Here is a 23,563-nt window from a genome sequence, read left to right as displayed (position 1 = left end):
TATTACTGTTATTCAGTAATTCTGCATATTGATATTCTGCTTTTGGTTAATGTACATCTGCTCCTACTGCTTCCTAAACCTCTGTCTATGGTTATCCTGCTATTGGCTGGTCGCAGAATTTCCCAAACCCAGAGGAAATACACAGAAGTAACAGTAGGCACAGGAACTTGAGAGAACCAGCTGGTGAGTCTGGAACCCGTATAGGCAGCAGAAATCGGCATAAGAGCTAATGGAACTAACGGGCACCAGCTGACGTTACCGGAAGTCGATACCTAAGCAGGAGGTAAGCTGTGCCAGAATGCACTACCAAGGACCAGCAGACGTTACTGGAACTCGGATACCACAAAGGAGGGACCTAAGCCATTGACTCTTCTGAGAACCAGCTGACGTTACTGGAACCCAGATAAGCAGCAGAAGGTAAAATTGCCAGTGGCTGTACTGGGCAACAGCTGACATTACTGTAGCCCGGATACCACAATGTACTAGTAACATAAGCCAAAAGTACTGCTGAGAAGCCCAAAAAAAACACACACAGATGCAAGTTCAAGAGCAAAAAGACAGGAGTCTGGGGACATCTCCTTCTGTCTTCTACCGGAGTAATGTCTTCTCGGCAGAAGGTGCAAGAGCCACATTTGCCCCCGCAACCCAGACACAGTCTTCTTTACTCCGCAGTCGCAGCAGGGGAGGATGGCCTACTGGCACTGTCGAGACCAGCCTTGAGCGCCAGGTCCCGGAGTCCTGTGCTCGTGGGTGGTTTGCCGAGTACGGGCGACTTTTCTCCCACACCTGTGTGACAGATGGCTGCACACTGGATTGGGAGTGTGAGGATGCCAGCGATTGGGATGCTGATGCTGACGAAGTACAGACAGTGTGCCGCCGCACAACACTGCCTGCAGAAGCACCCTGGCATTCTGGCGAGGAAGCGGGAGCAGCTGTTTGCAAGCTGGAGTAAGAGGTGGCTGCTGTGGCTGAAGAGGTGGAAGGTGAGGAACCAGCTGCAGGTGGCGAATCAACTTGGGTGTGATGCTGCCACTCCACAGGGTGCCTCTTCCTGACATGCGTCAACATATTGGTGGTATTAAGGTTGCTGATGTTCTTCCCTCTCCGCACAGTTTGTCGACAAAGCTTGCATCTGACTACTGTAACGTCATCTGCAACTTGGTCGAAAAAGGCCCATGCACCACAACTCTTGGGCGCACCCCTTGTGTTCTTTAAAAGAGCCCTGCTCCTAACGGGTGCTGAAGTTGAGGGAGCCGACAACCAATTTTTCCCTCTTCCTCTTCCACGTGGACGGCCACGCTGCGCCACACCTGCAAGCTCTTCCTCTGAGCTATCCCCACTTGCTTGCTGCCCCTCAGCATGCCATTATGGGTCAAGGACCTCGTCATCCAGTACACTTTTGTCAGCAGAAACTGGCAGCTGAGTTTCATCATCTGCTGACTGGGGTCTGGTCACTGTGGGCACTGGCCCACCCTCCACTTCTTCCTCAGATGGACACAGTGGTTGTGCCTCTGTGCACACTACCTCTTCTTCAGCTGCAGGAGTGCTGTCTGGATGGCACACAGATTCCAAGCCAACAGATTCTGAGAAGAGGATTAAGGTTGGCTCCTGGCCCTCTGAATGTCTGGGCAATTTAGTGGGCGGTGAAGAAGCAGGTGGGTGCTGCTCTTCAGTGGCCTGACCCGATGTGGTGGAGAGGTCCTGGGAGGATGCTGTGCTCATTGAGGTGGATTCCTCAGCTGCCATTCAACCAACAACTGTTTCTACTTGATTCTCTCATCAGCCTATGGCCCTGCGCTCCTAACAAGCTGCGAATAAATGACTGCTGCCGGGTGAAAGTAGGTGCTGAGTGACTTGGGCCTGCTGCTTGCTCTGGATGTGCACCATGTCTAGCTGCTGATGCACCTCTTCCGCGGCCGCCACGGGGACGTCCCTTACTCCCTGCCTTCATCTTTATCGATGGGTTCAGAATGGCAAGAAAGTAATTATTAGGAATTAGTGTGCTTATTCCTGTAGGACTACAAACAGGTATAAGAAACACTAATGGCACTGTATTATGATGGTGTATCTGCTACACTTTATTTGAATCTAGTGTGGCCTACACAAAGAGTAACGTGTGTTTGTGGTATTGGTGTACACGTTACGGTCGGATGTCACAGCGCAGTAAATGACACTGCTGTGATACAAAAAAAAAAAAAAAAAATTCTTCGGGACTGGGCCAGGTGCTGTGTGGCAGCAGCCACAGAGGTGGTTTGGGTCCCTTACTGCACAATCCCTATATAGTGTTTAACTTTTAGGGAAAAAATAGGGGAAGGGGATTTAAGGGATGAAAAGAAAAGGCAGTGAGACACACGCCCCACAGTGCTGCAGCAAGAGGAGCTGCAGCAGCTGCAGTGAATGTGCTCTGCACTGTCTCACTAAGCACCTCACTGAGAGCCTGCACAGCACAAAAAATGAAGCTGAGCGGGGTCAGTGAGGAAAAAGACTGCTTCTGTAACACACAGGGGCTGCTACAGTCGCTGAAAAACAATTTGTATCGCTAGAAGATCCGAGATCTCTCCCTATCTCCAACAGCAACCTATCCCTAACTGATTTCACAGTAGAGTGATGCTAAAATGGCAGGCGCAGCCTTTTATACTGCCTGATCACACCATCCAGCCAGCCAATCGCAGCCCAGCCCCTAGCTAGCAAGTTTGGACATCTCCTACCAAGCTTAGGGGAGTTACACAATGTCAGCAATTCTTCAGCTCCTGATTGGCTCCACGGAGTGCTCAGAGGCTGAAGGATTATGGGATTTCCGATATGAAAAAAATATAAAAATCGGAATTCCGATATCGCAAATATCGGGCCGATTTCTGATATTTCAATATCGGAAAGCTCATCCCTAGTCCTTAACTCTCTCCGCACTGAAGGGAAGGGAAATCCATTTAAATTAGACATGAATCACATAATCTCTAAAGAGGACTATGATTCATCGACGTGACTGTCTAATTCCAAGTCTTCTAGGGATATGTGACACCTTCGTGACAGCTGAATACTGTCTTATCTACTGTTCACATGGATAGGAGATAAGGTGCAACCATCAGCACAGATTTTGGGTGATATCAGATGGCCTACGAACAGGTCATCATTTGTTTAGTCTCAGATAACCCCTTTAATAAGGAAATTTACAAATTTTGAGAATTGGGGGTGACCAGTTTGTGGTAGAGACTTTTAAACGGGTTGACCGGCTTTAGGCTAAAAGTATTTGGTTGCTCTATATGACTGCAGACTTTTGAATCCTCACATCGTGCTCACTGTGCACTGTGAGGATTCTCCTGCTTCAGGAGCCGGGCAGTAATATGACCACAAATATTGAATTTGCATACTTCTGGGCACATTGCAACTAGATGTGTCTGGCCTAGTTCAATACACTTGCATTGAGCAAGGCCAATCACATCTATTTGGCACATAACCACATGTATGCAAATTACAAAATTGTGAGCACATGCTCGACGCTGGCACCGAAGAATCCTAACAGCGCAAAGTGCACTCGAAGTGAGGACTCACAAATCTGCAGTCACATAGCGTCGGACAACCCGATACCTTAGTGCTTGCTCCCCAATAAAGGGAATTGGCGGTACAGAGCTATCAAGCAATACCACTAGTGATGCGCAAACTTGCTCAGGTGTTATCCGATTATTTTGTACTTGCATGGATAATTATCATATTCATAATTATATCATATTATCCGAGCACGCCCAAGATACTCGGATAACACTTGAGCATGTTCGGAGAATACATTTTCCTAGCATGTTTGCTCATCACTGTATACTACATAAAATATAATGGAAACTGACCACACATTTGACTTGGTACTAAGACCTATGGAGTCCAAGCACTTACATTTCTTCCACTTAGAGCTCATTCTTCTTTTCTTTTTTTTTTTTTTTTTTGTCGTAGAACAAAGCATCTAATAGGCTTATAACCTAATTTATATAGATCTACTGTAGTTTTTTAAATGATGAAGGTAATTCTAAACAGCCAAAATTCTCGATACAACCCCATAAGGGTCTCTCCCAGTAAATACTTCATATAAAGAAATATGAAGATACACCACTGATGTGTTCACAAAGGAGCAAATGGTAAGAAATATCTATTCTGCAATGACCCCGCTACCTCCTTCTCTCTCACCACTACCGGTGATATCACCTCAACCAACACCAGAACTGCTGCAACCCACCAACCTACTGTCTCCTTCCCCACCATCCTGTTGCATGTAAGCCCGAAAGGGCAGGGTCCTCTCTCCCCTCTGTATCAGTCTGTCATTGTTAGTTTGTTTACTGTAAGTGATATCTGTAATTTGTATGTAGCCCCTTCTCATGTACAGCACCATGGAATCAATGGTGCTATGTAAATAATAATTCTTAGACACTATGCAGGCTGTAGGCTTTCTTGAAGAGGTGGGTTTTCAAGTTCCGTCTGAAGGATCCAAATGTGGTTGATAGTCGGACTTGTTGGGGCAAAGAAAACCAGAGAATAGGGGCTGAGAATGAGAGAAATCTATATATAAAATTGAATGTGTGTCATCAACCAATCACGAAGCATCTTTCATTTCACCAGAGCTGTTTAAAAGAAGCTGAGCTGTGATTAGTTGCTATGAGCAACAGTTTTCTCACTCCACGACAACACCTCAGCAGACAGTTACTGGGTGGCAGAAATCTAGCATCCCCGGAAGCATAAGCTCCCAGCCATTGTCTTCCCCCCAGAAAGGAGCAGAGAGCACATGACAGAAATTAATCTCCCCCTCCCATGCCCATATACCCATCACACATCCTCCATCCCATAGGCACATGTTCCCTCTTAAAGGAATCCCTGGTTTGGAAGTTAGGATCGTTCCACTCAGCTCTGTGGTTCTAACCCCAGGGCCTCTTAAAGGGATCCCCGGTATGGAAGTTAGTGCAATTCCACTCAACGTTCTGGTTCTGACTCCAGGCTCTCTTAAAGGGATCTCCGGTAAGGAAGTCAGGGCAATCGCCTTCAAATACTCTGGTACTTACCCCAGACCTCTATTAAAGGGATCATTGGTATGGAAGTCAGGGCAAATCCATCCAGCGCTGTTATGAATGGGTCACTGAGGAGGATGGCAGGAACAGGCTAAGCCACCAGAAAACCAGAGAGGTTGGTAACTAAGCGGATTGCAGACCCCTGATCCTATCCACACAACTAGCAGTAGCCTGTTGTGAGTTCATTTTCCCCTTCACCATTGAGGTCTGATGAACTCCCTCTTCTGGTGAAGGAAGGTAGTGAGGCTGATTACCAAGCACCTGGACAGGATGATGATGACTGGCTGACGGGAATTACTGGCTGGCTATAAGGCAGCCAACGCCCTTCTGCCTGGCTGGTGATTCTGTTATGAATGAGTCACCGTAGGAGGCAAAAACAGAAATGCTAGCTAAGTCCAGAAAACCAGAGAAGTTGGCAGCTATCGGATTGCAGACCCCTGAACCTATCAACAACAACTAGCAGTAGCCGTGGGGGGTTCCTACGGTGCCCTAGACCCCTCGATCACAGCCGGAGAACTACATAGCCTAAAGACAGAAAGGGAAATCTAAACTGCACCAGAGCAGACCCCAAAGCAATAGGCAGCCCCCAACGTATAATGACGGTGAAGCAAGAGGAAAAAACACTCACACAGATAGGCTGAGCAAATGATGGGGCCCAAGCTAACTAGATAGGACAGGATAGAAAAGCTGCTGTCTGTAATCCGCCAAAACCCTATCAAAACAAGAACCAACAGCTGATAGGGAAAAAGGCCCTGAAGACGCTAGGCTTCAAAAAGACTATATCAGTACTCGGGTATTTTCTGAAGACAGAGCAAAAAGGAATTCAGCTCACCCCAGCAGGGAATGGCAGAAATCAAGGAAAGCAATGCAAAACAAAACCAAAATACAAATGCAAAAAGTAGAGTAGAAAACTTAGCTTTTGAGGAGCAGGAATCAGACTGGTCTTCTAGAATCCCTCAGAGATCACCAGCAAGGCAGAAGGGCGTCGGCTGCCTTATATCAGTAATTCCCGTCAGCCAGTCATCATCCTGCCCAGGTGCTTGGTAATCAGCCTTACTACCTTCCTTCACCAGAAGATGGAGTTCATCAGACCTCAATGGTGAAGGGGAAAATGAACTCACAACAGTAGCCGTAGAGCTTACCTACGATGCCCTAGACGCCTCGGCACAGCCAGAGAGCCAACTAAGTCTAAAGCAAGAAGCGAGAAATCTAAACTGCCCCAGAGCAGACCCCAAAGGAATACATAGCCCCCAAACATATATTGTCGGTGAGGCAAGACGAAACACAAACGCAAGCAGAAAAATAGACTGAGCAAATGATGGGGCCCAAACTGACTAGACATGGGAAAAGAAAGACACTGTCTGCAATCACGCAAAAAACCCTGAAAACTCCAACACATCTGATGTACAAAAAAAAACACTGAAGTCACATGACTTCGCCCCCACTATATCAGCATTAAGGTGTTAACTGGAAGCAAAGCAAAAGAGCTCAATATAACAGGGGACTGAAAAAACTGACACAAGCAGTAACATATGGAGCGGTGGTCCAGCACAGTCCCCAGCAGGAGCAAGCTGAACCCGCACAACAAGCAGAGATAGACAAAACCAGATCAGATGCAAAAGATTAGCAAATGAATCACTTAGCTGAACAATGCAGGAACAGGGCAGGAGACATCAGACCTCTGAATGCACAGGAAGCAATCACCAGCAGGGATTGCAGGAAGTCTGCAGACTTAAATACTCCAATCCGTAACCCCAGATCTCCAGTCGTCGTCATCATCATCAGGTGGCATGTGTGTCAATCTGGCCAGCTCCACTACCTCCAGTAACCACCGGAGGGAGCAGGGGGAGCTTTGGATCAGGTGTCTGAGCCAGGGAATTCACAACACAGCGCTTTGGTTTTGACTCCAGGTCTCTCTTAAAGGGATTCCCGGTATGGAAGTGAGGGCAAATCCACTCTTCGCTTTGGTACTGACCCCAGGCCTCTTAAAGGGATCTCCGGTATGGAAGTTTGGGTAAATCACTCAGTGCTCTAATTCTCACCCCAGGCTTCTATTTAAAGGGATCATTGGTATGGAAATCTGGGCAAATCCACTCAGCGCTCTGATTCTGACACCAGGCCTCTCTTAAAGGGATCCCTGGTATGAAATTTAGGGCCATTCCACTCAGTGCCCTGGTTCTGACCCCAGGCTGACGGGATGATGTGGGATATTAGGGGGAGTAGTCCGGTGGCTCTGGCTGATGGGATGATGTGGGATATTGGGAGTAGTCCGGTGGCTCTGGCTGACAGGATTGTGTGGGATATTATAGTGAATGTGGCCATGCGGAGTGGGCTGGGCTATACACTCAGATAGATAGATAGATAGAGAGATATATATATATATTATAGATGGATATAATCATTATAATTTGTTATGACTAACCGTAGTTAGTTACTCTGCCCGGGCAGCGCCGGGCTCTTCAGCTAGTGCGTAAATAAAAAAAAAAAATATATGGAAACTCATTTGTCAGTTATCCAATGTGGCAAACAATTGGCGTAAAAAATGTAATGTATATCAGAATACCAGCATACATATAAAACCATTTATATGCAAAGAAGGAAAAAGCCAGAAATATGTGGCAACCATCACCCCCATATTGTCATCCTCTACAGCAGATTGTCCTGTGGCAAGAGACATAAAGTTGTCTGTGTTTGTAGCTATAAGTTCATGATCATTAATGAAAAGAGTCAGAAAGTGAAATCTGTGGACAACATCACACAATGCATCCATTGTCATGCTTTGGCTAGCAGGCAACAGCAAAATCTCATCAGGTCACACATACCGGTCTTTGTTCATGAACCAGTTTATTTTCTGAGATTTCTACATTTTGTGCATTATTGTTTCTGCATTCCCATCCTAGGTTCTACCAACACATTGAAGCTGGATTGTAAGCGCACATTGTCCCTTCACTGCTGCCTGCGAAAGTCTGCATCGTACATCAGGCTGAGACATAATGGGGACTACTCAGGTAATGTTATATCACTTTTCAAGGATAGCCTGCTTTTCTTTTTGTTTCCAACCCCCTTTAACTATTGCTCGATGTTCCTGTGTCATTTTAAAACCAGAAATATTCAAGGGAAGTCTTTGATCTATGTGAAGACACCATTTTGCCACAGTGTGTATGTGTGTGTATATTAGGGTGACCGGATCTCATATGGGGGGGAAAAAATGTCGGAATTTTGTCCGTCTGGACCCCACAAAACGATTCCCCTTTCCAGATATTGAGAGAGCCAAAATTTCAGCTCCATCAAACGAAGTTAACCCGTGCCGCTCGTTGCTTAAAGTTTGAAAAAATCCAAATTGAGGTATTTTAAGATTTAGGTATTTTGCATAGTCTGTTAGACTATAAAGAATGTGACAACAACATTGCAGAAATAGCCCTGACCAAATTTTCGAACCATTTGTGGTATTTGAATGCAGAGTTGGTGGGATTATTGTTTTTTGATCCCACCATTACAGACAATGAAAAGTTGTTAATGGCTAATAAATTGCTCAGTAGCACAGATGAACCATCAGAGCACGCTAACCTACGTGAGTTGATAATTTTACATAGTTATCTAATCTATTCTAGAGCTTTTGTTAAAGTAGTTTTTGAAACGTCAGAATATAATGCTCGGCATTTGCTTACAACTTGCAGGACATATTGCTTTTGTTCTTCATCTTTTGTCAGAAGGTCGTTAAAGTCGGTTACTTCCTACCTCTTTTAATTTTTCTTTCCTAACTTTTGGATTTACAACCCTAGCGTGCTCTGATGGATAATCCCACCAACTCTGCATTCAAATACCACAAATGGTTCGAAAATTTGGTCAGGGCTATTTCTGCAATGTTGTTGTCACATTCTTTATAGTCTAACAGACTATGCAAAATGCCTAAATCTTAAAATACCTCAATTTGGATTTTTTCAAACTTTGAGCGACGAGTGGCACGGGTTAACGTCGTTTGATCGAGCTCAAATTTTGGCTCTCTCAATATCTGGAAAGGGGAATCGTTTTGTGGGGTCCAGACGGACAAAATTGCGACATCGATTTTTTGCGGTCACCCTAGTGTGTGTGTGTGTGTGTGTGTGTGTGTGTGTGTGTGTGTGTATATGTGTATATATGTGTGTGTGTGTGTGTGTGTGTGTGTATATATATATATATATATATATATATATATATATATATATATATATATACACACACACACTGAAGAGCCCGGCGCTGCCTGGGCATAGTAACTAACTGTGGTTAGTTATAGCAAATTATAATCATCCTCCATCCCATAATCCCGTGCCCATATACCCAACATACCTTTCCTCCATCCCATTGTCCAGTTCCCATATACCCATCACACGTCCTCCATCCCATAGTCCCGTGCCCATATACCCATCACACATCCTCCATCCCATAGTCCCGTGCCCATATACCCATCATACATATCCGCCATCCCATAGTCCAGTGATCTGTGGTTGTGTGAGGGTTTATTTTTTTTTGTGCGCCAAGCTGATGTATTGTTGATATCATTTTGGGGTAGATATGTTTTTATTGCCTGTTATTGAATTTTATTGCAATGTTGCAGCAACCAAAAAAAACGTAATTCTGGTATTTTGATTTTTCTCTTTTGCACCATTTACCGATCGGATTACTTGTATTTTTATATTTTGATTGGGAGTTTCTGAACACGGCAATGCTAAATATGTGTAGTTTTATTTTTTTAATATTTCTATTTTGAATGGGGTAAATGAGGGGTGATTTTAAACTTTTTTTATATTTTTAAAAAAAAAACATTTTTTTTTTCTATTTTATACTTGCTTCAATAGTTTCCATAGGAAACTTGAAGCTGTGATTTGTCTGATCGCTTCTTCTACACTTACCAAGACTTCATCCCTGCTATGTATAATAGAATTGATCATCTGCTATGAGCGCTGGCCACGGAAGAACTAATACATCATTCACCCCCCCAGTGGCACAAACTGACGAGCTTAGAGGTTGACTGCAGTAGTGATGCAAACACGAGCAGTGTCAGGGAGCTACTGCCGGATACGGGAAGCTTGAGTGTTTGACTCAATTTGTTTTTTTACTACTATCTGATCAGTTGAGGTCCATTTTGTAAAACTTAAAAACCCATTTAACTCATGTTTCAATATGAAAGTGATCACCGATAAAGCGGATAGTTAGATTACACAAGTAGATCAACACTAGTATGGAGCTAGTTGTGAAACAGTCATGGCCAAAAATGTTGGCACCCTTGAAATTGTTCCAGAAATGAAGTATTTCTCCCAGAACATGATTGCAAATTACATATGTTTTGTTATACACATGTTTATGTTCTTTGTGTGTGTTAGAACAACGCAAAAATGGAATTCAAATGCACCCTCAATCTGCAGGACAGCTTGAAACAAAGTTGTTTACCCACAATTTTAGAAAGGTGCCAAAAATTTTGTCCTGTCCAGTCTTGGGGTTTTGCGTGAAATGATGTCCAATTTGCCTTTTATTTTTTTTTCCTGTGTTTTTTTTTTTTTTTTTTTTTATATATTGTTCCAATACACACAAAGGAAATAAACGTGTATAACGAAGTGTGTAATTGCAATAATTTCATTTTTTGGAACAATTTCAAGGGTGCCAACACTTTCAGCCAATGACTGTATTTATTTCCTTTTCCCTGAAGTAGATTGCAGTAAGCAAAACCAATATGGCAAATCAGTTAATTAGTAAAGAGGGGTTGTCTGGGCTGGGCATCCCCTCGTTATATGCATTATTAGTATGGCTGATGAGTGGTCTGATCTTGATACCTTTTATACTAGAGATTCTAAATTACTTCCAGCTTCAATTAATATAAGTGAATATTGAATAGGAGCCAAATAATGCATTATATTCTCCACAGTGGCACTACAAGTGGGACTTTATTCAAACTTTCCTTGTTTTAAAGACTTTGTGCCGACAATGAGTGTTTGGTGAGTTGTTGACGCTGCGTATTTTCACTGCGCAAAAACTTCTTACTGTTTCAGCAAAAGAGATGAGATTTATAGAAACCTCAGGCCCACTCATTTTTTTTTTTTTTTTTTTTCATTTACACAGCGTAAACTGACCTGCGATGCGTGTTTCACATCTGCAGCATCTACAGCAAAACAATTTCTCTTGAGGGTACACTGAGTTTTATGTGCAGATTTTCCCCATAGAATTGCATTAAATGGAAGGAAATACACTAAAGATGCATATAAATTGCATGTGACTATCAGTGAAGGGTTGTCAAAGTCAAATACCATGATGTATAAAAAACAAAGTAGCTTTATTTAAAACATGGCTTGCCAAAAAGACAAAACGCAGTGTCAAAAACGCAATTAAAAAAAGCTCACCAAATACTCATTGTGGGAATGAAGCCTAAAGATTTTTTTTAAGGAACCACAAAGTTAACAAATGTGGATATTATTACTGTTCTAATTTCTGATCGCCTAAAACTAGACCTGACAGGCCGAAACTTTCTGGTACTATAATTCAATCAATTATTCCACATTGCAACTGAGACAACAAGATATCCAAATTGCCAGGCGAATTATATGGACATGATTTACAAAATATCTTTATTAATCGTGAGAACTTAATTAAAAAAAAGTTAAAATTCTGATGAAGGCTTCTTTTTGGAACCAAAATATGTACGTAATAGTGTGTAGTACAAATATCATGATTGGTATAACCAGCATTACTGTTAAGTATTCCTCAAACATTGGTTGTGACTGCAGCAATACAGTGTCAGCTATACAGCCTTCCACATAAGTGTCGGCCACACCATGCACCATTACTCTACCTGTCTCTGCTCCTGTAATGCACAGTCACTTTTGAGCAACCAAAAGCAATTTATGATCACTGCAGGAAGGAGAGTACAACTTTGTATGATCGTGTATCTATCGACTTTTGACCACCACATCTTTCTGCACTGCCATGACAAAGATCGGCAAGCCTTGTGTATTGGTGATTGAAAGCCTCACTGAACTTCAAATATAGGTAGCAGGTTGTACTCCCATGCTTTAACCTTTTAGCAACTGCCAATACTTTACCTTTTTTATGGTGATGATTACTTTAATGCAACTATTCCTCAGAACCATAAAAAGGCAACTGAGTTTTATGTAGAGTGTCTGCCGACAGGTGAAAATGAAGCCTGTGTCCACTGTATAATATAACGGACACCCTACTGCATTAACCCTAATCAGTGTTCTCAACCATTGTAACCATTTACCTTATTCCACACTTGGGGCAACAGTATCTATATGGTCAACATGAAGAGGGCTCCTTCTTTAACCCTATCGTCAACTCATGATTGCCGGTCTCAATATAATGCTAAAAAGCTGCGTCAGTATAAAACAGACTGGTCTCATGCACTGCAATAGAGAAGTATTACAGTCTGAGACCAGCAATCAAAATGATAAATTTTCAAGTCCCATAGAAAGCAAAGGAAAGTTAAAAAAAAAAAAAAAAAAAAGTTAATACAATTTTTTTAAAATTGTAAATATGACACCCAAAAGCATAAACACTGTTTCACAACTAAAAATCTCAGCTTCTATGTAAAACACAAACACCTACAAAAAAATAAAAACTTAATTAGTATCTTTGCATCCAGAATGACTCAAACTATAAAACAGCCACTTTATTTATTCCACGCGGTGAACATTGTTAAAAAAGCGCTAAAAAGAAACCCACCAAAAATGTTTCTTTTTCATCATACTGACACACAAAAAAATAGATGGAATAAAAAGTCGCATATATAACTTTAAAAAAATATTGTATCTCTCAAAAAGACGACTCATCTTGCAAAAATCATGCCTTCAGCTACTGCTCTTTTGGCAGAAAACTAAGTAAGTTATAGCTCTTAGAATAAGCCATGCAAAAAAAAAAAATTATTTTTGTAAAAACATTTTTAGTGTGCAAAAGTCACAGTACATAAAACAATATATCTATAAATCGGGTACCGCTGCAATCGTACTGATCCAATGAATAATCACTTTTACCACACTGTAAACTGTGTAAAAATAAGTAAATAAAGCCCTTAAACTGCCATTTATTTGTGTGTTTTACTGCTTAAAAGTTAGTATTAGGTTAGGTTCACATTTATCCTGTTCACTACACTGAGCATTAAGTCAGGGTTTTAAATCTAAATCATCCCAAAAAGGCAAACCATGTGCTATAATGAAGCTGATGGGGACACTTTAGACTCTGTCTGGCCTCTGTTCCGGCAGTGTCTGTCTTCTTAAGCGCTAAAGTGTGTTCAACCACATTTTTTGTGCATGTCTAAAAAGGTAGGACACCCAGAGCAAAGTGAATCCATCTGCCTCATTAAAGTGAATGGTTGGTTCCATTGGGGAATTTGTCTGTATCTCATATTTGGGGAATGTAGAAGGAAATCACAATATATGTGCTCAGCATAGAGAACAGAATAACAGCATTAAAAGTGATCAAACATGTTATAGACCCCAATATGCTACCAACTAAAGCTTCAACTCTTCCTGAAAAAAATGCAAGTCCTTACCCCTATCCATTCACCTGTCAATGGAAAAATATTTTTACATGTCTTGTGACCCCTTAACTGGCAATTTTTTATTATTGTGCTATATTTTTTCTTCCTCTTCTTCCAAGAGCCATAATTGATCTAGTTTTACATCAACACTCATATGGGGACTTATTTTTTGAAAGAAACATTGGCTTCAATTAAAAATACATTCATTTTAATTTTTAATTTACTGAGTAAAAATAGAATTCCAAGTGCTTTGTAAGTGTAATGAATGGAAGTGGAGGCACAGATGGTGAAGTTCACATTCGTCCTTTATTTTTTGAGTGGAACCTTGGGACCACAGTCTGGAGGGCTCTGAAGGGGGCGTGACTAGTGAGCCCTAGGTGCCCGTAGTAAGATCCCTCGAACAGGACCAGAGTGGGATACCTGGGGGTCACAGGTGCTACCTCCAGATAGACCCCAGACATGTAGCTGCTGTCCCAGTGGGACAAATGGGTAAACAGATATTGTGGAGCTGATTGGTGGACACCGGGTATATGGGGTGAAGCTGGCTCTGGCGGCTTTAGTGTTGTCCACGGGTACAGAGTTATGGTACAGATGTCGTCTGGAATAGCCGACCCACTGGTCACTGATATTCTGCGGAGACAAAGAGTATAAGCCGAGTGTAAAAACAGAATTCTATACAGCGCAGGCAGAACAGAGACCGAACTGGGACTAGCAAGAGTAGATACTCGTTGCTCTGGCACTCTCCCTATGGTGGAGGGGCCCGAAATAATCAGTACGCTGCCATTGGTTAATTGATATTTTCAAAAATTGCGCGCTATCTCTTTAAGAGACCGAGGGTAAGCGCATGCGCATCCTAATTACTCTTCCTGAAGGCCTGCTGGCAGGATGCCAGGAAGTAGAAGCGAGAGAGGCAGCAGGACGCCGAGGGACAGACAGAGCAAGGATCCTGGCAGGGACCTCGCGGAGGTAAGGGGCAGCATCGGGAGCAGGTGAGGGACCAGAACTGGAACCAGCACCAGAAGAACCGGGTGTAACAGTAAGCCTATGTTCACACATTGCATTTTTACTGTTTTTATGCAGATTTTAACCCCTTCATGACCCAGCCTATTTTGACATTAATGACCTGGCCATTTTTTGCAATTCTGATCCTTTATGAGCTAATAACTCAGGAACGCATCCTAGCGATTCTGAGATTGTTTGTTTTTTTTTCATGACATATTGGGCTTCATGTTAGTGGTAAATTTTTGCGTTTATTTGTGGAAAAAAAACAAAACGAAATTTGGCGAAAAATTTTAAAATTTCGCAATTTTCAAATTGTGAATTTTTATTCTGTTAAACCAGAGAGTTATGTGACACAAAATAGTTAAAAAATTTCCCACATGTCTACTTTACATGAGCACAATTTTGGAAACAAATTTTTTTTTTTTTTGTTGGGAAGTTATAAGGGTTAAAAGTTGACCAGCGATTGCTCATTTTTGCAATAAAATTTACAAAACCATTTTTTTTTTTTTTTTAGGGACCACCTCACATTTGAAGTCACTTTGAGGGGTCTATATGGCAGAAAATACCCAAAATTGACACCATTCTAAAAATTGCACCCCTCAAGCTACTCAAAACTACATTCAAGAAGATTATTAACCCTTCAGGTGCTTCACAGGAACTAAAGCAACGTGGAAGGAAAAAATTGAACCATTTTAATTATTCCAACAAAAAAAATTTTAACATCAATTTTTTCAATTTCACATGGATAACAGGATAAATTGGATCCTAAAATTTGTTGGTCAATTTCTCCTGAGTACACCGATACCTCATATGTGGTCATAAACCACTGTTTGGGAGCACGGCAGGGCTCAGAAGGGAAGGAGCGCCAATTGACTTTTTGAATGGAAAATATGCTGGAATATTTAGCTGTTGCCATGTCGCGTTTGGAGAGTCCCTGTGTGCCTAAACATTGGAGCTCCACCACAAGTGACCCCATTTTGGAAACTAGACCTCTCCAAGGAACTTATCTAGATGTGTGGTGAGCAGTTTGAACCCCCAAGTGCTTCACAGAAGTGTATAACGCAGAGCTGTGAAAAAAAATTTTTTTTTCCTCAAAAATGATTTTTTTTAGCCTGCTATTTTTTTATTTTCCCAAGGGTAACAGGATAAATTGGACCCCTAAAGTTGTTGTCCAGTTTGTCCTGAGTATGCTGGTACCCAATATGTGGGGGAAACCACTGTTTGGGCGCACGGCAGGGCTCAGAAGGGAGGGAGCGCCATTTGACTTTTTGAAATGAATCGTTAGCGGACACCATGTCGTGTTTGGAGAGCCCCTGTGTGCCTAAACTTTGGAGCTCCCCCACAAATGACCCCATTTTGGAAACTAGATGCCCTAAGGAACTTATCTAGATGCGTAGTGAGCACTTTGAACTCCCAGGTGCTTCACAGAAGTGTATAATGCAGAGCCGTGAAAATAAAAATATTTTCCTCAAAAAATGAATTTTTTATTTTCACAAGGGAAACAGGAGAAATTAGACCCCATAAGTTGTTGTACAGTTTGTCCTGAGTACGCTGGTACCCTATATGTGGAGGTGAACCACTGTTCGGGCACATGTCAGGGCTTGGAAGGGAAGTAGTGATGTTTTGAAATGTTGATTTTGATGGAATGGTCTGCGGGCGTCATGTTATGTTTGCAGAGCCTTTGATGTGCCTAAACAGTGGAAACCCCCCCCCCCCCACAAGTGACCCCATTTTGTTAACTAGACCACCCAAGGAACTTATCTAGATGTGTGGTGAGAATTTTGAACCCCCTAAGTGGTTCACAGAAGTTTATAACGCAGAGCTGTGAAATTAAAGAATGTTTTTCCTCAAAAAATGATTTTTAGCCCACAATTTTTTTATTTTCACAAGGGTAACAGGATAAATTAGACCCCCAAAAGTTGTTTTCCCGTTTGTCCTGAGTACGCTGGTATCACATATTTTTTTTTATTTTATTACTTGTGCCTACCTATGGGGTGATAAAGGGGGTGCATTTATTTATTTTTTTTTTTTATTTGATCACTGTAAGAGTTAATCACAGTGATCAAAATGAAAAAATGAATCTTTCCATCGGCAAATTCCAGCGGGCGCATGCGCCCGCCATTTTCCAAGATGGCGAAGCCCATGATCCGGGACGGTGGGACACTGGGAGCCAGAGTGGGACATCAGAGGCACCGTGGAGGGTGAGGGGGGATCGGAAGTTGGGGAGCAGAGGGAAGCGGGAGGGGAGCAGATGGTGACGGCAGCGGCCGATCGCCCCCACCTTTCGGTGTGGGGGGGGGGGGTCGGGTCTCAGTCTCCAGCCATGGCAGATGCTATTGCAGCATCGGCCATTGTTGGATTGTAATATCTCACCAAATTTCATTGGTGAAATATTACAAATCACTCAGGCTGTTTCACTTTTAACAGCCAATCGGAGCGATCGTAGGCACGTGGGGGCTAAGCCACGCCCCCTGGTGTTAACTATAAAGGGTCCTCTGTGTGCGAGTTTGGTGACCTTTCAGTGACCCTGGTCACCCTACCCGCAGGGGGGCAATCAATTCATGACACCACATAGGCGTCATGGGTCATATTGGCACGACTTTTCATGACTCCTATGTGGAGTCAACGGTCGGGAAGCGGTTAAGTTGCCTTTTACAGTACCAGCAAAAGCTATGAAATTTCAGAAATCTCTTGCACACACTTAGAAAAAAAAACTTTGTGAATTGGAAAACAGCTGTGTTTTTGAAAACTTAAGCATGTCACTTCTTTCAACTGATTTATACGCCTAGAAAGAAATGAGTGCAAAACGGCAGCAAAAAATGTTGCTGTTTTTGCTGTGTTTTTAGTACAGAAAGCGGGTATCGCAGAATGTGAAACCAATTAATTTTTGTGATTTTTCCCCCCCCCCCCCCCCAAGTTTAACCCATAATGTCTTGGTCGCCTCACCTGAGATTGGGAGTCAGTACAGTTTAATTAAAATAGTGATATGTGTAAAGTAAACATTGGCTGACCAATGTGTGAAATTGAACAATACCTGGCCAACTCAGGGGACCACAAAAATGGATTTATGGTTTTACTCTTCGCCACGACAGCACCCACTGGAGGTATCGGATCCGCCCATTTGGAACAGGAAACCCTACAGGAAAGATAAAAGGGGCGGTCCGCCTTTCCTCCTCAGTTTTGGTTTCCTGTTCCAAATGGAGCAGGATCCTGCAGGATCTTACCTGGGCCATGCATCCGCCTGTGCGGTCTCTTCGGGAACGGCAGGGGCTGCGGTCCGGAGGCAGCGTCGGGGGAGATTCCGTTTGACGGCTCCCCCCTCGTCTGGTGGCATGGTGGTAATGGCCGGGTCCGGGGAGGGCCGCCCGGTCTTAGGCCTGTTTCACACTTCCGTTTTTTCAAATCCGTCAAAATCCGTTGTTTTCCGTAAAAAAACGGATCCGCCATTTTTTGCAGGATCCGTTTTTTTTGTCCCATAGACTTCCATTACGGTTACCGCGGATCCGTCAAAAAAACGGATCCGTTTTTAAAAAAACGGATCCGTTTGCATCAGTTTCCGTCAAAAAAACGGAAACGGATCCGTTTGGCGGACACAAAAACGGAAGTGTGAAACAGGCCTTACCAGGGAGCGCGCCGGTCTGGCATCCGGGAGATTTCCCCCCCCCCATTCCCATCGGTGGGGGTATAGCGTGGATGGTGAGGCCATGTGCGCGCGAGCCGCGTGTGCTAATAGCGGTGGCGCGGGAGCAGGCCGGCGCCCGACGCTCCCATACCCCGGAAGTAATGGTTGAACTTCCGGGGTAAGATGGCGATGACGCGGCGCATGCGCCCTGTGACAGGGCGACTTCCGGGGCAACGATACAGATAAAACAGCGCTGCAGCGCTGCAACATTGGAACATGTCGTCCCCCGCAGAGTCGCAAACCCCAGCAGGGGATTCAGCTGGGAGCAGCTCCACCAGGGACCGCAGCGCCAGGACGGAGACTGCCCGCAGGAGCGAGGCAGCAGAAACCCGATCCAAACCGTCTCAGCCATCTGAACCGGTATTAAGCTTCACTGGGTGAGTGTGCAAAGCAGATGCTCTACCTATTAAGCTAACCTCCTCTCCTCCCCCCCCCCCCCTCCCCCCCTCTCTTTACCTTTGACCTCCCGTTTCAGTCAAAGAAAAAAGGAAAAACAAAACATAAAGAATGTGCATTATGTTCAGAGCCTCTCCCTGACTCCTACCCCAAAAAACTCTGCAAACAATGCATGAAAGAGACCAGGCAGGGGCCGACGATATCTTCTCAGGATATCCGAGCCATAATTAGGGAGGAAATACAAGCCATCAACCGCGCCAGCACTCCCGCAGAGTCCAGGCATAGAAAACAGATTATTGTCAGTTCAGAGTCAGAGGAAGAACAGGGGTTAAACTCAGGCTCCGCATCCACGTCCTCATCATCATCCTCGGAGGCGGAAGGACGCGCATGTTTTCCTCTGGACAGCGTAGATAACCTGGTAAAAGCGGTTAGGAATACTATGGGGTGTGAAGAGGAAAGGGGAGCCCAGACCGCGCAGGACATTATGTTTGCGGGATTGGCAGAAAAAAAGAGGAGATCATTTCCAGTAATACCGGCAATTAAAGATCTCATCAAGAGGGAATGGGAAAAACACGACCAGAGGGGTTTTCTCCCATCCGCTTCAAAACGGAAGTATCCGTTCACTGATGAAGATCTATTAAAATGGTCTAAAATACCAAAGGTGGACGCTGTCATATCCTCCACTTCCAAACAAACCTCGATCCCGGTCGAGGACGCAGGATTGTTAGCAGACCCATTGGACCGAAAGGCTGAATCCTCGCTCAAAAGGTCCTGGGAGTCCACCACCGGGGTATTCAAACCCGCAATAGCCAGCACATGTACTGCTAGGTCAATGCTGGTATGGCTAGATCAATTAGACCAGCAGATTGAGCAAAGAGTGTCAAGGGAGAAACTGCGTGCAGCCATCCCGTTGATAAGAGGGGCAGCTGCCTTTATGGCAGACGCTTCAGCGGACACCCTAAGACTTGCAGCAAGGTCGGCAGCCCTGGTGAATAACGCCAGACGCGCGCTGTGGATAAAAAGCTGGAAAGGGGATGCACAATCAAAATCCAAAATTAGTGCAACCCCATGCGAGGGTGAGTTCCTCTTCGGAAAAGCCTTAGACGAAATTCTCGCCAAGGCAAAAGAAAGGAAAAAGGCCTTCAGTGATTCTCCCATTCCGTTTTATAGGAAAACCTTTAAAAGACGGCCATTCGGGAGAAGACAATCGGACAGAACGAGATGGGCCACGAAAGACGAAAAGCAGAAGGGTACCATCTTCAGAGGGCCAACATATAGGAGAGAAAAAAATTAAAAGTTTAGACCCACCGGTTGGGGGCAGATTAAAATTTTTTTTTACCAAATGGGAACAAATTACGTTAAACCCATGGATTTTGAATATAATCAAGGAAGGAATAAAGATTGAATTCCTTCGAATCCCCTATGAGTTCTTTGTTATAACTCGCCTTAATTCCTCACTTCAGCAAAAGGCTCTCGAAGACGAGATTCGAGTCCTGCTAGCTAAAAAAGTTTTAGTTGACGTCCCTGAGGAACAACAGGGTAGAGGCTTTTACTCTCCCCTGTTTTTGGTGTCTAAACCAGACGGTACATTTAGAACCATTATTAATTTAAAGAAGCTAAATTCATTTATAAAAAATTATAAGTTCAAAATGGAATCGATTAGATCCACTATAAAGCTTCTTTTCCCAAATTGCGTAATGGCAGGGATTGATTTAAAAGATGCTTATTATCATCTCCCTATACACAACAGATTCCAGAAATACCTAAGAGTCGCAGTGGAAGTCGAGGGCAGGATTCGTCATTTCCAATACGCGGCCATGCCCTTCGGGCTTTCCACGGCACCAAGAATATTTACCAAGGTGATGGCAGAAGTGATGGCCTACCTTCGCCAAAAGGACACACTAATTGTACCATATCTAGACGACTTCCTAGTAATTGGGAATTCAGTCAAACAATGTACTGAACGCGTGACTGACGCAGTCTCCTCTTTTCAGAGCCTTGGCTGGATCATCAATATCCAAAAGTCCAGACTCGAACCGCAATCTCTCCAGACATTTCTAGGATTTCAACTAGATTCCTTGACCCAGAGATGTCTTCTACCCCAGGTAAAAATCATCCTCACAAAACAAAAAATACAAGCAGCTATAGATAAACCACGTGTATCCTTAAGAGGAGCAATGTCACTATTAGGATCACTAAATTCTTGCACCCCGGCAGTCCGGTGGGCCCAGTACCATGTCCGTACACTACAACACCAGATCCTCCAGGAGGATAAGCGACATAGTGGTCGTTTACAGAGCAAAATAACCCTGTCACAAGAAGTCTTGACTTCCCTAGAGTGGTGGTTAGACGATGATCATTTATGTTCAGGAGTCCCATGGGTTATAGTTCCATCCTGTATTGTAACCACCGATGCCAGTCCCCAGGGCTGGGGAGCCCACATGGAGAAGGGGTTTTGTCAGGGAAGGTGGAGTAAAGAGGAATGTGATTATTCATCTAATTTAAAAGAACTGACTGCAGTGTTCTATGCTCTATACAACTTCCTTCCGCAGCTCCAACAGAAGCATGTAAGGATCCTGTCGGACAATACCACCACAGTGGCATATATAAACAGACAGGGAGGAACTCGATCAGAGACTCTGATGTCTTCAGCGGCAAAAATTTTAAACTTAGCAGAAAACTATTTTTTGTCCCTCTCGGCCCTTCATATAAGAGGCGAGAGCAATCAAAAGGCAGACTTCCTAAGCCGTCACACTCTACGACAAGGAGAGTGGTGCCTCAATCGGAAGGTCTTCAGGGACATAGTAGCCGCATGGGGACAACCCGAGGTGGATCTTTTTGCCACAAGAGAGAACAGGCAGATAAAAACCTTTGCCTCCCTATCTCCGTCAGATCACCCAAACATACTGGACGCCTTTCTAGTTCCATGGGATTTCAACCTAGCGTATGCGTTCCCTCCATTGATCCTCCTACCTCAGGTAATTCGGAAGATCAGAGACGACAAAGCAAGAATAATCTTAATAGCACCGTTCTGGCCAAAAAGACCGTGGTTTTCGTGGCTGCAGATTATGTCGATAACAGATCCTTGGGTCCTTCCGACTGCCAATCTACTCTCCCAAGGCCCCTTTTTCCACCCTCAAGTGCTCAGCTTGCACTTGACGGCGTGGAATTTGAGAGGCAGTTATTGAGGACAAGAGGATTCTCGGAGTCCTTAATTGCTACACTACTACAAAGTAGAAAACAGTCCACGACCCAGATTTACATTAGAATATGGAAAAAATTTCTTCAATTCCATACAGTACCTCATACAACAGAAGTTCCGATAATCCCAATCTTGGAATTTCTGCAGAAGGGGAAAGACTTAGGCTTAGCAGTCAATACACTGAAAGTACAAATATCGGCATTAGGAGCACTATATGGCCATAATATAGCAGGCAACAAATGGATAACTCGTTTTATTACAGCATGTGAACGAATAACTCCAATCCACATACCCTCCGTCCCTACATGGGATCTAAATCTGGTCTTAGACGCCCTAACGGTAGACCCCTTTGAGCCGATCGACACAATACCCTTCAAATACTTAGCACTTAAAATGGCCCTCTTAGTATCACTAACCTCAGCTAGAAGAGTGGGTGATATTCAGGCCTTGTCAATAGATCCACCCTTTTTTCAAGAATACCAAGACAGATTGGTATTAAAACCAGACCCTGCCTACCTGCCAAAAGTGGCAACAAAATACCATAGATCTCAGGAGATACTCCTCCCAACCTTCTATAAAAATCCCTCTACTCCGGAAGAGCAGAAGTTCCATACTCTGGACGTCAAAAGAACTGTCCTAAAATGTATTGAGAGGTCCAACAGTTGGAGGCAGAGTAGGGCCCTATTTGTTTCATTTCAGGGCTGTAAGAAGGGGTATGGAGTCACGAAGAGCACCATTTCCCGGTGGATCAGAGAGGCCATTCGTTTAGCCTACTCCGCAAAAAACGAAGATCCTCCAGGGAACATCAGAGCGCATTCCACCAGGGCAATGGCAACCTCTTGGGCGGAAAAGGGAGATGTTCCGATTGAAACTATATGTAAGGCGGCAGTTTGGTCATCCCCTTCTACCTTCTATAACCACTACAGACTTGATCTTTCATCAACCTCTGACTTAAGCTTTGGCAGGACTATCCTTGGCACGGTGGTCCCACCCAGGTGATGGTCTCTGGAATCTCTCCAGTGGGTGCTGTCGTGGCGAAGAGTAAAAAGCCGGATTACTTACCGGTAATGCTCTTTTAATGAGTCCACGACAGCACCCGTTCACTTCCCCCCCCTAAAGATATCAATAGTTAAAGTATTACCAAATAATGGATAAGAAAGATGTTAAAATAAGAGAACATTGCCTAATCCTTGGCGGTCCTTCTGGTACTCTGAAACGTAAAACTGAGGAGGAAAGGCGGACCGCCCCTTTTATCTTTCCTGTAGGGTTTCCTGTTCCAAATGGGCGGATCCGATACCTCCAGTGGGTGCTGTCGTGGACTCATTAAAAGAGCATTACCGGTAAGTAATCCGGCTTTTCACATGTCTTGCGTTGGTGACCTAACACCTTGCATTGTTCATGCTGCCTTTTTTTCTTCCACCATAGAAGCAAAACCTGCTTTTTTTTTTTTAAGCAGATTATTTACTGCCAAGAGAGCAGGTTTTGCCTGCTTAAAAAAAAAAATGCAGCAAAAATGCAACATGTGAACATATTCTAATGGTAATTGCCTTGAGATCATGACAAAAAATGCAATATATATGCCAGTTGTGGGTTTGCAGATTGCTTTTTTCAGACTGGGGGGGGGGGCAATATCCGTGGCCCCTTGCCAACCTTAGAAAAACAGGCCCCCAGCTTGTCCGCTTTAGCTTGACTGGTTGTCACACTGTTTA

At 43.8% G+C, this 23,563-nt stretch overlaps 1 protein-coding gene across 5 annotated transcripts in view; it reads left to right on the top strand.

The window, feature by feature from the left end:
- The window catches only part of LOC141100612 (uncharacterized), a 389,264-nt gene that overhangs the window by 96,794 nt on the left and 268,907 nt on the right, over positions 1 to 23,563 (top strand). For 4 of the 5 annotated variants that reach the window (XR_012234723.1, XM_073589206.1, XM_073589204.1 and 1 more), the window contains one exon: positions 7,946 to 8,053. Coding sequence is in view for 4 of the 5 variants with exons in the window: in XM_073589206.1 (XP_073445307.1) it covers positions 7,946 to 8,053 (108 nt within the window). In the remaining variant the exon portion in view is untranslated. Of the gene's footprint in view, positions 1 to 7,945; positions 8,054 to 14,444; positions 14,539 to 15,088; positions 16,745 to 23,563 lie in introns of those variants that run through there. The other variant, XM_073589207.1, reaches the window with a different exon arrangement.

The sequence above is a fragment of the Dendrobates tinctorius genome, unplaced genomic scaffold (genome assembly GCF_039654945.1).
Source record: "Dendrobates tinctorius isolate UK_male_01 unplaced genomic scaffold, ASM3965494v1 ptg000107l, whole genome shotgun sequence".
Lineage (NCBI taxonomy): Eukaryota > Metazoa > Chordata > Amphibia > Anura > Dendrobatidae > Dendrobates > Dendrobates tinctorius.
Note: the sequence above shows the minus strand (reverse complement) of the source record. Positions and strands in the feature narration are given on the sequence as shown.